The following is a 16057-nucleotide window of genomic DNA, read 5'->3' as shown; positions in this document are numbered from 1 at the left end:
TATGAGCTAGAGACCCGGGGGATCATGGAATTGTCCCCCCAATGCCAGAATGGCATTGAGGTGACAATTCCATGGTCTTAGACATGTTACATGGCCATGTTTGGAGTTACCATTGTGACGCTGTACATAGGTAGTGACCTATGTACAGTGCACGCGTGTAATGGTGTCCCCGCACTCACAAAGTCCGGGAAATTTGCCCTGAACGATGTGGGGGTACCTTGGCTAGTGCCAGGGTGCCCGCACACTAAGTAACTTTGCACCCAACCTTCACCAGGTGGAGGTTAGACATATAGGTGACTTATAAGTTACTTAAGTGCAGTGGTAAATGGCTGTGAAATAACGTGAACGTTATTTCACTCTGGCTGCACTGGCAGGCCTGTGTAAGAATTGTCAGAGCTCCCTATGGGTGGCAAAAGAAATGCTGCAGCCCATAGGGATCTCTTGGAACCCCAATACCCTGGGTATCTCAGTACCATATACTAAGGAATTATATGGGTGTACCAGTATGCCAATGTGAATTGGTAAATTTAGTCACTAGCTTGTTAGTGACAAATTTGGAAAGCAGAGAGAGCATAACCACTGAGGTTCTGGTTAGCAGAGCCTCAATGAGACAGTTAGGCATCACACAGGGAACACATACAGGGCACATACTTATGAGCACTGGGGCCCTGCCTGGCAGGGCCCTAGTGACACATAGACTAAAACAACATATATACAGTGCAATATGGGGGTAACATGCCAGGCAAGATGGTACTTTCCTACAGTACTTCAGAGCTTCACTGCTGGAGGCGCTCAAGCTGAATTGGTCATTGACGTTCTGACCAATACTGACCCTAGTGCAGCTGATTTGTCATTGCTTGTGGTGCTTCTTTGAGTGTGCACCAAAGGTGTGTCTCGCTGTGCAGCCTGTGCCTTCTGTGGACAAGGATCTGCTAATGTTCTCAATGAGGGTTCATTCATGGACATGGCCATTAAGACTACAGTTGATATGCAGGCGTCTTATGAGCCACCACTTGTGGATTTCCTAGCTCCCTCCATATCTGGTACTGTGAGGAATGTGGTCCTCTTACATGGTCCTGTGGTTCAGGCATTTGCACACATATGCTCTGTTAATCCTTCAGTTAACACGCTGGTCCGCTTGTCGCCTGCCGAAGTGCAATCCTTCTCGGTGCCCATCACCATTGAAGACATTGGTGATTTCCTGCAGGACCATAATTATTGTTGAAATTCAATTATTGGCATTTTTGTTTCAAATACTAAACTGCCCTTTCAATTGATCTGCCTGTTGGCCTGCCTTGCTTGTCAACGTTGACATTTTTATCTTTTACGTACATTTTAATATGGTTTTAATATTAGAGAATTATAGTTTTAGAATTTGCACTCTTGTCCCGTCAATGGGCAGGGTGTATTGGGTTCATTTTGCAGTATGCTTTGGCATGCATATTTTAGCTTCCCTTACATTTGCGGCCTGTGCCCTTTTACCTACATATGTACGTCAATTTCATTTATTCATTTTAGTTAGCCTGCTTCTTAGTGGGGATGTTTTATTTTTCTAATAAGTTGTGATTCTGTGAAAGTGTTATTATTTCTGTGCACAACATTTCACCATGTACCTCTGTCCAAGGCTAAAAAGAACAGTACATGATAATACAGTTAGTATTGTTGCCACAAGAGTACGTAAACCGTCTGACACTTAGGCAGATGCCCACGTCAGGCCTACTTGAGTGAACAAAAAATATGTTTCTTATAAGAACATTATAGAGGCCAAGGGAAAGGAAGGAGGTCATTCCGGCCAAGATATCCATCCATGTTGTATGCCTTTTCACTGCTGACCTCAGCCCCATTTCAACAATCAACCAGGGAGATCCTTGTTTTCAGGTAATGGGGATGGGTGCTTCTCTCATGGACTTAGTTCGGACAGATTGGTCTATCACCGCTATGCTCTCGCTAGGAGTTAGGGGTTAGATAGGATTCCTATGTACACGTTATTCCAATATGCTTGAGTTGTTTTATTTTCTTCTCCCTGGTCATAACAATCCTAATCTTGCTATGTCTCATTGCCCTTATAATTGTAGCTCATATATTTTATCATAGATTGCAGTCTTTTCAATAAATGCATTGAAAACCATCTTGAATCTTTTCTTTGCCCTACATGTGTATATGAGACCTTTGCTAACAAGAGAAAGAGGTGAGATTTGTCAACCACAAATTCCCTGAGCGGTCACCGAGTGTCATGCATCAGGCTGCTACAAATCACATTTGCTTTCTATGTTTGGGTGAGGTGCTGCTAACAAGCCGAAAGGGTTGGGCCGACAGCTGCCAAGATGGTGTGCGATTGACTGAGTCACCCACGGTGCTGCCACCCTGAATCCAGCAGTCTCATTCCAATAACGAGAGTCCTACGACACTACGACTTGACTGCACCAAACTTCTTACGCCTGCTCAGACCAGGCGTAAGGATTGATACACGCTTTAAACATAGGACTCTCCTCTGTGTTCTAACACACTGTTGGAGTTGCATCAGTTTTATGATACAACTCCAGCAATGCGTCACTTTAGAGCCAAAAGAACTTGCACCATGGAGCTCTGTACTGAAAATACAGTGCGTTCATGGCATTGTTAGGTCATTTGCGGCAGGCGCAAGAAATCTGCCACATCGATGCTGATGCCTCAGTTCTTGTAAATGAGGCCCGTAGTGCGGCAATACAGGTTATTACTACACCAGTGGTGGGATCATATGGGCACTGGGAGACCTGCAGCAGACATGTGACAGCACAGTATCTCCTTGGGGACACTGAGGGGCACAGCAGGGTCTAGCGAGGGACACACTTGGTACAATAAAAAATCTATTGAGACACACAAAGGGGGCAGTGCAACAACCTTTCAGAGAAACAAACAGGGCACAGCTAGATCTACTGGGGACACACCTTGGTGCTATATCTATTCAAAACGCGTAACAGGACAACCAGGAGAAATACAGGTTCTAATGGGAGTCAAATGCAGGACAATATGGGATCTACCTGGGTTTATGGCAATACAGATATATCATGGGGTCACAAGTTGAAATACAGTATCAACTGGGGGAAACACCTAAGGCAGTATTAAGTATCACTCTAGACTCCTTAAACCCAGGCAGGAAACACACGTTGGATGAAGAAGAGTTACTTTTGGACACGCACTTCATAAGAATGGATGTTCAAAAGTAACAAAAGAGTACCTTCAGGAGCGTGCTGCCAGTGGAAGGACACTAGCTGTACTTGGTCCATGCTCCATGGCACGGACACACAGAGAAGCCCCAGGAGGAAGCTGAGCGGAGGAGAAGATGGTGAGCAATGGTAAGTAAAGAAACATGAGTGATATTAGAGCCAACCAGTAGTAACTGAGTTAAATAATGGGCAGGCCCTCAGCCCTCCTTTTTTTCCCAAAACAATAGCTTTTGCAGACATGGCATGCACGCACTAGGTGAAATCTAAAAAGGAAGAACTCTGCCCCCATATTAGGGAGGTGACCCGAAACGAGAGCATTGCAGCACGTTTGCACACATTACACTCCTACATGCCAATAGACCCAACTCAGACGGGAGACTCCTGATTTTTAAAACAAAAAATGATTCTGTTTTGCCTGTCTCTCACCTGAAATTTCCTCTGCTTCAACAGAAGTCAACAGGGGAAACACATTCTCCTGACTATTTTTTTTTAAATGTCCGACTATCCTCCTTTGAAATGTGGGCGTGTATGGACACCATCTATGGAAACATGCAACCTGAATTACTCCTAGTTGTGAATATGACCAAAACTATACCGCTGTAACAGAAGGCCAAACAGGTTACCACAGAGTATCAGATTTCCGGGACTGTATATCATTCCTGGCTCCCTCGCCCTTTTCTGGTCTCCATTCTTGCCCTGGGTAGGATATCTAGCTCACCGTCAGATATGTTAGGAAGCGAGACCCACTGGCGCGTAAACAGTGCTTTAAATGGGCAGGTACTGTGTGGTACTGAGTGCCTGCACTACTTTGACTGGAAAGGACGAGTACCTGCATTTCTCCGTACTCCTCCAATACATGTAATGGGAGATTACAGGCACTTCTCAGCAGCAAACAGGTACTCTCTAATTGGAGTAACCACACTTCTATATTTGCATTTAAAGCACTGCGCCGCGGCGTAAATATCGCATTCCTGCTGCTTTCATCTTTCATACACACGCCTGACTCTCTATTGAAAAGCACACCACCTCCGATAACTGCCGCCCCGGCGTCACTCCAGCCGAGCGCCTCGTCTCATCTGATACCGCAGGGGGCTCGCGTGGGGCAGCGGATAGGTTAATTACCGCTCCAGCAGGTCAGAGTGACTTAAACAGGGCTAAGGAGGTAACAACGAGCTGCGGTCTCTTCGAGCTCCCCTGAGAGGATAAACCGCCTCTTCAATTTAAGAAACTCTCGTCATTTAGATAAGCATTAAATTGAGTAAAGCCATCAGCAGGCTGAAGGTCGTAGGGTTTATTCTAAATCAACGACAAGCGTAAACTCTGATTGAGGCTCAACGTCAGGCGCACGCTCCGAGACCTTGGCTCCGGTCCGAGAGTGAGGGATGGGCAGCGTAGTCACGAGAGAAGACGCATAGGGAGAGAGGGAATAGGGACTGGAAATAGAGAGCTAACGCGAGACAGGGAGGGGACAGTGACAAATGGAGGAGTCACGTGGTTTGGAGTCCGTAAGCCAATCTGTACATTTTTCATTTTTGTTTGTATATCTGCCCTCCAAATCCATTGGCAACAAGTACAAAAATGATAGTATGTTCTGGATTACTTAATTGATCACAAACAGTCGCAAAATAGCTTCAGATATATTTGTGTTGGCAGCAAGGTCGCCTGTACAATAGTAGTAAGAAAACTCTGGTGGTTAAAGCACCTGCCTATGACATCTGTGTACAAGTTAGACCCATCATAAAATAGTATCATGGGTTAATGTGCTGGGGCATAATTGGGTATTTTTCCATTCAGGAGCCCACAAGTCAACCTAGGCCTATAAATGCCTGCAAGAAACAGAAGCAGCGGCTCTACATCAAGTTTCAGGGGGAGACTATTATCATTTTGCCATACATCAGTGTTATTGTGCCTTCTGCAAAGCAATGTAACATGGGTCACAATGTAAAATTTGATGTAGGTGGATTAATCTGTTAATAAAAATGATTCCTTTAGGTGGTAATAAATATTTACTCTAAGTGCTAGGTAAATGCTTGTTGGCATAATTACTCCTATATTCAGAAACATCTGACATTCTTACATTGCTTGCATATCACTTTCCAAAAAAGCATTAAAAGTAAAATATCTGGCTTGAAATCACACTTTGGCCCATATTTATACTTTTTGATGCAAAACTGCGTTATAGCGCCAGCTTGCGTCATTCCAGAGTGCCAGCCGGGCGCTAAATTTATGGAATGCTGCAAGCCAGCGCAAAGGGTGGGCTAGTGTAAAAAAAAAAATGTTAGCCGGGTGGCGGTATGGAAGAAAGGGGTTTAGCACCAAAAAATGACGTTAGGCTGGTTAGAGACAAAAAAAAATGCCTCTAACCATTTTCTGACACAAAACCATCCATACCATATGACTCCTGTCTTAGAAAAGACAGAAGTCATGCCCACCACCCCAATGGCCAGCACAGGGGACAAGTGTCCCCAGGGCATAGCCATTGCACCCTGTGCAATGCAAGGGGTCCCAAGCGGGCCCGGATGGCACTTTAATTTAAACCAAAGAAAATACTTACCTATACTTACCCTACTTTACTGGGATGGGGTCCCCCATCCTCCGGTGTCCCTCTGGTGTGGTTGAGGGTGTTCCTGGGGCATGAGGTGGGCACCTATGGACCCATTCCATGGTGTTCAACCATGGAAATGGGTCCACAGTCCCCTGACGACTGGTCTGACCCAGACATTAAATAATGGTGCAAAGCAAGCTTTGCACCATTATTTAGCCCCTCCTCCCGCCTGTGCGTCATTGTAGTGGGGGGGGGGGGATAAATATGGGGCTATGGAGTTAGCACAATGTTTTAGATGGGAATGCCTACCTTGCGTCATTGAAGCAAGGTAGGTTCACGCATCTAAAAAATGGTGCAAACACCAAAATATAAATATGGAGTTAGTTTTGCGCCACGGTTGCGTAACAAAAGATGATGCAAATGGAGTATAAATATGTCCCTTTCTCTCTTTAGCACTTGCAAAGTGACAACATGCTGAGTGCCTTTGTTTCCTCAATGGCACTGGCGTTGAGAGGTTAGGCTCCTGACTGTTCCCTGGTGGGATGAGACTCAAGCTTTAAAAGGAGTGCTGATGGCTCTTTAGGTGAGGTGTTTATGTTGGGCCTAGTTAGAGCTTAAAATAAAAGGCCTCCTTCACACATGAAGATTGCTGCTCTAGAGGCGCCGCTAAATATATTAAGGTGTCCGAAGATTGCACAGGGACAGGGTTACTATATTTCTATGGGGCTGGCCACATCCTATATCCAGCTGAATAATAGCTGGCAGATCTAGGATCAAAGTGGATTCCCCGCATTTCCAGTACCGGATGTTACCCTAAATGTGGCGAAGATATGAAGGGAGGAGCGTACTTCAAAGGCTGGAGGGCAACGTTCTTTCTCATTCATGTAACTTTGGGATCTCTCTATGTGTAACTGTATCATGCTAAGTGTACGAACACCAAAGTACATGCTACAGTAGATACAATGACTACACTATAACTATTTGTTCTTGTATCGGACACAATTTGCTGACTGGAATACCACCAAGTTACAAAGGAGAAGTTCACGAAATATTGTTCAGCTCAGTGGCTCTGATGTAATTTAGCCACATCACAGCAGGAGTGACAATTCAACATGCTAACATTACACGATGTTATCTCACATGACTTGTATGTCCTAACCATTGGCTGTTACACTTTGCTACTCGAGATTGTGGTGACGTCATGTAAGCATGTAATGAGCTGTATGTTCATGTTACCTGACCCACAAAATATAAAATTAATACGTGAATTATTGCTGAAATAAATAACAATCAGGTTTGCACAGATTTTTCTCTTTTTCAGTGGGCATGAAGATGTGCATTCAGCAGCACAATACATGGAGTGTGTCCTAATAACATTTGGGGGTTACAAGGAGCAACAGCTACAGAGGACGGGGGTGAAACCAAGCATGCATTGAGCAGTGAATGGAGCGCTTGTATGATATGATTTAGTTATGGCACAATAATTCATTCTTTGTAATTTCTGAAAGGGTGCAAGGCTGTCTGGGGGGGTGGGAGCTAGGTGAGCGCTGTAAATCTCTGTGTTATTAATGAACATATGCCGCAATTGATGAAGGCTCAGCTGTTTTACAGAAGGCACATTACTAGAACGCTGCTGTCCTGCAGCCAACATTCACACCTCTAACGGTATGTTAGCTGTCATATTTACATGTCCTGAAGTTCGTACGTGTTTTATTGTTTTATGTGCCCAGAGCTAGCGAAACCGATTTAAAGCAATATTTGATGCAGGCAGCACCCCTCCAACTGCAGCAGCAAACAGAGGCTAACACCTAAACTTTGCATGGAAATGTAAGAGGCCTCTGAATAAGTTCTAAACCCCAACCCCATCTTCTGCAGCAACTAATAATTGGTCGGTCTTCAGCGTGGTGGAACTACATTAAAACAGGTCACTTCCTGACTCCTCTGCCAATCATGTGCCCCATTGTGGTTCTTTTGTGTCTGTGGTGAGTTTTTAGCCGGTCCTTTTTACCCTGGCTAACAGTTCACTAAACACAAGGGCTTAGTTTACGAGAGGAAGGGAAATGCCTAATTAAACGCTGATGTTAAACAATTGTGAAGAAACAGGGCCAAATCAAATACTTACATATTAATCCCAAGCAACGCGCGCACAGTGATACAAACCTTTGTTGCCGAACAAGAAAAAAGGAATTAAATAGAACTGTGCACTGTGCTAGCAATGCGTGGATCCTTTTTTCACCAGAACACTGACACTCTGGTAGCCTTGTATTGAGATCACGTGAACACATAAGGCTAGGTTTGAAAAGCAAACAGTGCCTATATTTCTGAACACACACAGGGTGCTGTGAACCACCCCTTCCCCAATCCAACTTCATAAATGACAACGTTTTGAGAAAACAGTAATGGTGATCAGCTTCCTTTATGTGATTTTGCAAGACTTGTCATTGCAAAGGACTGCCTTTTAAACACTACCAGCAGACAGTCGTGTTTTCTGTTAGTCTTTGAGCCTGAGACTGCACCGATTGACAAGTCCAGTAGATCTTGCATAGGCAACACCTACTGGCTTTGCCAATGCTTCCTTCCTAATAGTATGAATATAGTCAATATAGTACACAATGGACCTCTAAGCCTCTAATGTGTGTAGTACTTTTTCTGCCATTGATTAAAGCTGGGGAAAAAGAAGGCAATTCTATGTACTGATTGAAATAAAAGTGTGATACAACATTTGGCTGTGATACAACATTTGGCCAAAAATGTGGGTTTGTGCACAGCTCTGTCTTTGTTAACCTCATGATAGTGCCTGAAATACATGGATCTTTCTAAGAAAAGTGATGGGCACATGAAAAAAAAACACTTTCCAAGATGGGAACTGCAGTGGGCATGCACACAAAGGCTTGAAAGGTGCTACCACAAGTCTAGTCAGAACAATGCAAGATCCCAAGTTGGAGCAGGTGGCAGTTTAGGTGAGATTATTCGTTTAAGACCCTCCATAAAAGATTTAATAATAGGAATGTTGAAGACTGACTTTCTCTGTTTTGCTAGTTTGCCATGATTGTTTCCAAGTCTACTCAGATGGAAATGTTGACTGGGTCAGAATTTTGTAAGTGTAATAGGTGGATTGTGTGCTCATGTTGTCAACGATTGAAAATGAAGATTTCAACCCCACATCACTACACTTTTCTATTTAGACCCTATATATACATGCATAGTTGGCGTTCTGGTTTCATTCTACATTTGCAGACACTCCTGTGGTAGTTCTACATACCCATAGTCAATGATTTTAGGTTACAAATTGCAAGATTAAACAATTTGAAGTTGAGATGTTGGAACCTGCTATGATAATAAATGAAAAGGTTTGGACAAGGTAGTAGTTTTTGTGGTGATGAATAGACATCTTCAGAAGTGGTAACAGAGTTGACATGCCGATTTTGGGGCAGTAAGATTTAGTTCCATTGATGCCTAATGCATTTTCTTACTACACATGGTATCAGTGGTATCGGGTAAAAGGCATAAATAGATATCCCAACCAAATCATTCACAGAGATTGCTCACAGGCACTGAATGTGGGTGCCTGAATGAAAAGTTTTGACATTTTGCTTAGCATGTCTTGTGAAAAAGTCTGTCTTGGCACCCCTGATGTTGTAAATACTGCTTTAGAACCTGGGAATTGAGCTTCAACTTGAGTGCTTGTTGATGTGTTGTTATCAGGAAAGGTAGTATCCGATGCCCCTTGCATGAAAATCTTTTTATGGACAATATGCGCAACAGGGGAATTGGGTGGTACATGAGAACAAATAAGTATGGGGCTGTGTGGTGCTGCTTTAATTTTTTTTTCTCAACCCATCACTATGCAGATGAATGCAGATGCATATGAGTGTCCTATGTATTTGGCTGTCTAGGTGGAATGCACAAGGAGAGCTGTCAAACAGCACATACCAGGCGTAAATTGGAGACAGGCTGTAAGGCACAGAGAGCAATAAGTGCAGAGAAATGCCTACTATAAAAATGGCATTTCTAAAATAGCAATGTAACATCCAACTTCACCAGTAAGTAGGATTTCTCACTACCATTCCAACCATACCAAACATGACAAGGCTACTCCTTTCAGATCAGAAATTATCACTTAAAAGTATATAAGAGAATTTCCAGTGCTAGCCTATGAGAGGAGCAGGGTTCACAGCAGTGAAAAACGACTTCTGAGATTTTCCACTACCAGAACATGTAAAACTTATAAGTACATGTCCTGCCTTTTACTTACACAGCACCCTGCCCAATGGGTTACCTAAGGCCTACCTTAGGGGTGACTTACAAGTAATAATGGTAAAGGGGCTACTTAGTGGGTGGCACAATCAGTGCTGCAGGCCCACTAGTAGCAATTAATTTATAGGCCCTGGTGCACGTTACTATGGACTTATAGGTAAATATGCCAATTGGGTATGTGCCAATGTTACTATGTTTAGGGGAGAGAACACACAAACTTTAGCACTGGTCAGCAGTGGTGAAATGTGCAGAGTTCTAAAAGCAGAAAAAATGAGATCACAAAAATGGAGGGAGACAGGCAAAGTTGACGAAAGACCCCCTTAAGACTGTCAGGTCTAATATGTTCCTAAAGTTGTAGCATTTTCGAAATAAGCAAAAATGTGCAAATGTGCTCTTTTAATAATGCATAGAGTTGTAACCATTGAACTAATGACAACGCACTTGGCACGAGTTACCTGGGTCACTTAGAAGTGCAAATAATGCTATGAATAGTTATGCCATATTTTCATATAATATGACATTATTCTTAAAATGCATACAATTTATAGCGTTCTGCTCAATTTACTCCTGCTCATCCCCCCTCCCAATCAGTGGTCCACTTTAAAGACATTTCTCCCCTTGTTTCCGCGGAGCATCAAGTGAATGATGTAATTGAAACAGCAATATACAATATTGTTTGAAACCTGTATTCCTTACTACAAGTTGCGCACCTTTGTACACAGTCTGTCACCTCACTCACCACACTTTCTTAACTATAACTCACCCCTTCTCCATGCATTGGTCATACCCTTGCATATCACATTACTTATAACATGTGAAAATATAGCATTGATACCACTGATCAGAATATTCCCTCTGACCTACAATATGGGTTTAGGGCTGGTAGGGGCACATTGGAGCAGAATCTAAACTTACATTTAATTGTTCACTAAATATGTCAGGGCTAAGAGCAGATCTCTACATCTTGCCTTCATGGACCTCAGCTCGGCCTTTGATAAGGTCAATAAGCATAGGCTTTGGGTTGAGTTGTGGTCCATGGGAGTAGATCATTCCTTGATCATTTCTTTTTAAAGACCTTCATCATGGCCTGATGGGTTCCGTTAGATACAGTAGCAATGGTGAATGCCCCAAGCACTTTGAACTGAAAACGGGTGTGCGGCAGGGTTGTATCTTGGCACGATTCCTTTTTATCATGGATATCAACTGTCTAGAAAGGGTGTTTACAGATAAGGGACTGGATCTGCCAAGAGCCCCCCTTCCTGCCATTTTATATGAAGATGATACATTGCTGATGGCCCAAACTGCTAAAAGCTTTCAAAGGATGCTAGACCTTTTTATTGATTTTATGGGCTCTCTCGACCTACTTACCAATTTTAAGAAGTCTTATATCATGGTTGTCGGTCTGAAAAATACCAAGAGTTCTACTTTCGTGGGACAGGTTTTAGGCAAGGTGGACATGTTTATCTATCTGGGGATTTTAATTGACTCAGGTCTTAGCTGGCACCCTCTAATAAAAAAAAATGTTGGTAGCCTCAAAAGGGCATGTGCTAGCATTAGGGGTTTTTCTGACAGCTTAGGTCAGAAGGCATTAAAAATGATGCTAGATGTTTACAAAGCCCTATGTATCCCCATATCTACGTTTGGTTGTGAGATCTAGAGCTATGCGAATACAGCTCTGATAATGGTGGAGGAGAATACATTTTTAAGGGGACTCCTGGGTGTTAATCAGCATATGCCCTCTGAGATTTTACATGAAGAGCTTGGGCTGAGCTATGTTTCTGATTTTATCCATCTACGGCCCATCTTAGTGTGGTGTGCGATAGGACTGAAGGAGGAACTTAGCCTTAATAGGCTAGTCATAGGTAGTCATAGGGGATTGCCTGAAATTAGACATCATATCCAAAATACCTTAGTTGAGGTATGTGAAAGAAAACTTTAGCACTCTTGGGAGGCCTGAACTTTTCTTAGACCCTGAAGGTATTAGAAAACAGGATGTAGTGTGGTTATGGCAGACCTTCCATAGTAGGATGGCAGCCAGAACAGAAGCTACTGCTTTAGCAAAACAGTTATACTGTCATTTTGGGATGGTTAAAACTGTCCCAGGGATTGAACCATATCTCCTCTTTGAAATTAATGATCATCAGCAGCGTTTATTAACCTACTTAAAGCCAGCTGCTTTTTCTCAATTGCTCTTGGTTTACGAATGGTGACTTATCACCTTGTGCTTGCGACCAGGCGACACCTTGCACAATGTACTTATTTCCCTATTTTAAAGAACTTGCTCCATAAATTGTTAAGACCTTTTTTTTTAACTTTGGAATTCAGACAGGCCAGAACCGCTCTCCTGTACCTACAGCTCTTAGCAACACCCAAAATTTGTTTGCATGTGGTGCGATATTCGTCTGGGGTCTTTAGTGCTAGTCGCTAATATTCTGATTACACATCCGATTTTTTCCATCATTGGGAGTTGGTAACATTCTAATGTCTGTTAGTGAACTGCTTTTCAGAATGATGACGTTTTTTATTAATGTGTCTTTTTTCCTATTGTTTTTTTGTCTACGTAATACATGACACATGTTTTTATTTTTATTTGCTTGCATGATTTTACTTTGTAAAATCAAATACAGCCTTTTTTACTTCACTTGACTATGGCAATTGTACCAGCAATTATGACATTTGATTTGACATCATTTCTGAGTACACACTGCATAACAGAGTGGCAAGTTATAGTTATTGTAGTGTGGCAAGTGAGGTGACAAGACTGTGTACTGAGGTGTGTGGCTTGCAGTTAATTGAAAGTGTTTTGTAAATTAAACAATTAAGTCATAAGTATAACATTAGAATTTCTAATATTTGTATATTTTAAATTGGATTTACATAGAAAGAAAAACTAAAGTTTTCCTAACTATAACTTATCCTTAACCTTTGTTTTTTTCATTGAACACAAACACACACATATATATATATATATATATATATATATATATATATATATATATATATATATATATAAAACAACACCAAGTTCCAGCCAGAATCGGGCACACTGACACGGCGGTCCCTGCAGGGTGGTGGCAGGCCAACTATGATGTTCAAATCTCCTTAAAACTAAAGAGAAGCATGGACACCAAAGTGCAGCGTGCACCTGGCAAATTTAATGACAGTGGCTTCACCAACGCGCTTTGACCGTAGCCTTGTACATATACATACAAACCAAGCATGTGCTCCTACCTGACATCCCCAAGGATACGTTGAATTTCTTTCGCAGGGCTTGCTGCATAGGGGTCACCTGTAGTAACAAAAGGAAAATCCAAGAGAAGGGTAAGTTTGAGCCACACAAATCTTCAACACTTAATACATTCTGTATTCTTATGCAGAACATCTAATAACTAGCCAAGGAGATTGAAAGGGGGCTCCATACTAAATTGCACTAAAGTGTACATCCATCAACAGCAGCCATGACATCATCCAGTCAGAATAGACAGGAATTGAAGTATTTCAAGTATTTTCCCAGCTCAAGGGAAGGACTCTTGCTCACTGAAGAACAAAGCTCCACGATGCTGATGTATAGCTCCATTCCTTAAAATTTTTAGACGGACTCATTATGTAAAAGGCAATAGCAGAGTAGAATGAAAAGTGAAAAGGGTACTTGCCTCAATGACTTACATTTGGCTGCTGTAAAGGTGTTGACTCGTGTGCAAGGAAAGAATGTGAATGTAACTGCCAGTTGACTACCTTGAACTCAGTTATTGCCTAGAACCTGACCAGTTTAGGGCACGATAAAGAAGAGATTCTTTGGTCTGCTGATAGGCATAAAAAAAATAATGAATGAATGAGTGAAGAAAGGGTTTTTTCACCAGGAGGCCCCTCAGCAATCCTGTGAGTTAACTGGAGAAGGCATTTCCCTGCATCTGAGCTTCACTCTGTAAGCGCTGGTGGTGCCCAAAAGGTTTATTCAAAGCTAGCTGGGTGCATACTTGCTTGTAGGGGCATTGCTGGGTGGTTCTAGTACTGGATAGGGAGAGTACAGCTTGACTGATGGGGATGGGCTGCTGCCCGGAGGTTATCATTTGACGTTGGAGGGCATGCAGCTTAATGGTGTGGAAGAGACAACCAGGAAAGCTACTGCCTGATCCGCACTGCTCCCTGATGTGATCACAACTTAATGAGGTATATAGGGACTAATGGGGTGAACAATACACTGCACTCTCTTATTTAGGTCATTATTGCACCATGACAGGGAGACTAGCGCTTGATGGAGCTGATTATTTCACAGTAGGGGTGGATGGGCTTCAGGCACGAAACCCATTGCAATAGTTTCTCTAAAATGTATTCTGCTTCGGATTGAATGAATTTGTATGTTCTAACCCCTCCCCCCATTGTTTTAATCTGTAAGTAAAATGCATTCTTTTTTGACAAATGTTTGCTGCAGGGGCCCTAATGTAAGGAGGGAAATGGGTTCCCATAATCTCTGGTTTTGTAGTAAAAAGCAGTCATAACTGCAGCACAAGGCATCCCTTACAAACCTGGGCCCTATGCCATTGCACCAGGTACACCACTGATAGATAGGCCGCTGTGTCACCTCATTTACTAAGGAGAGCAGGAAGAATACACATTTGTGGCTTGTAGGAGGAGATGGGTGAGGTGTGAAAAAAATATGGCCTTCTGATTGGCCGAGGGAGTTTTTTCTCCTTTCAGCCATTTCCTCACTGTGGTACTGGTCCGACAGTACACAGTACTTCTTAAGTGTAGTTTGATGATAGCAATGGCCTGTCTTCTATGTTGGTGCACGTTTGTATTAGTAGGTCCCTCCCTAAACCCCTCTTTAAAATTCCCTAAACCTCTACAATTTAGAAGTATGTATTCCCCATTTTCCAGCAACTCCCCTCTGCCCCTTCCACATTTACTACTAGGATGTACACCTAAGTGTGCGGAAATCTCCACTACAGACCAAAATGATAAGGGAGGCAGAGGTTTGTGAACAGCATTTTGTAGAATATGAGTAATATTACTGTAGTGCAACTTTACATAGTACAAAATGCAGTTTGTGAATAAGCCCTAACAATGGTTTAGGGCAACGAAGTGACTGTCACACATAACGGAAAGAAAGAGCAGTGAATCTGGAGTTCGCAAAGCCTTTTTGAAGGTAGCTACTGACTATTCAGCACAAATGTACGTGGTAACAATGTGCAGTGAAAATGTTTTCTTAAATCAGGTCTACAGTGTCTGTCGCCCTGATCTGGGAAGAGTTAGCAGTAGCGGGAATGTGGGGTAATCAGCTTTATTGTACCATGCCTACCTGTTCAGTGGATGTTGATGAATGTGCCAAAACCGCATTAAAGAATGCAGTAATATCACGTTGAAGCATGGAAAAACAAGAGGTAATACTGCATCTCTTGAGTGTGAAACGTTACTTTCACAATGGTGTAGAGGACCTGGTTTTAGCACGGCAGTCTAAATTATACCGTCAGCAGTATCTTTTGTTAATTAAACTGGAACGGAAATGGACAATCTTGAAAGCCTACAAGTGCAAAAACACACACACACGTGTACGTCTACACTGGCATGCACACATGTCCCTACATACCTACATAAGTATCCATGCACATGCTTTCGCATATATTCACCTGTGAATAAAGGTATATGTGCATGCACACACACACACACATGTGGAAGCACACATATGCACAAGTTGACACACATGTGCATTCATACCCACACACATGTATGCATGCACATACTTTTTTGTGTGAGATGGATAAAAATCATTTGTACAATGGTGAAAAGATTGTCAAACGCCCAAAATGTCAGAGAAAAAGCTACATCAGTCATATACCTCAGTGACAGGGATAGCTCATATCTGAAAGAGAATTTAATTTGCGAATTCACACTTTTTACTTACTATTGCACGCTGGGCCACAAAACCAAGGGCTTCAGTAGTGAGTTAACTGTTTATGTAGAAAAGACTCTTGACAACTGGAGCAACGCAGGACAACAGAGTCCTAAGGGCAAATATCTTTGTGTAAAAGCTATCCCTTCATAGAAGGAG

At 42.5% G+C, this 16057-nt stretch overlaps 1 protein-coding gene across 7 annotated transcripts in view; it reads right to left on the bottom strand.

Moving 5' to 3' along the window:
* Window positions 1-16057, bottom strand: part of MLPH (melanophilin) — a 368118-nt gene that overhangs the window by 38181 nt on the left and 313880 nt on the right. For all 7 annotated transcript variants that reach the window (XM_069225566.1, XM_069225571.1, XM_069225568.1 and 4 more), the window contains one exon: window positions 13240-13297. In XM_069225566.1, the coding sequence (XP_069081667.1) occupies window positions 13240-13297 (58 nt within the window). The remainder of the gene's footprint in view (window positions 1-13239; window positions 13298-16057) is intronic.

This window comes from Pleurodeles waltl, chromosome 3_1 (genome assembly GCF_031143425.1).
Source record: "Pleurodeles waltl isolate 20211129_DDA chromosome 3_1, aPleWal1.hap1.20221129, whole genome shotgun sequence".
Lineage (NCBI taxonomy): Eukaryota > Metazoa > Chordata > Amphibia > Caudata > Salamandridae > Pleurodeles > Pleurodeles waltl.
Note: the sequence above shows the minus strand (reverse complement) of the source record. Positions and strands in the feature narration are given on the sequence as shown.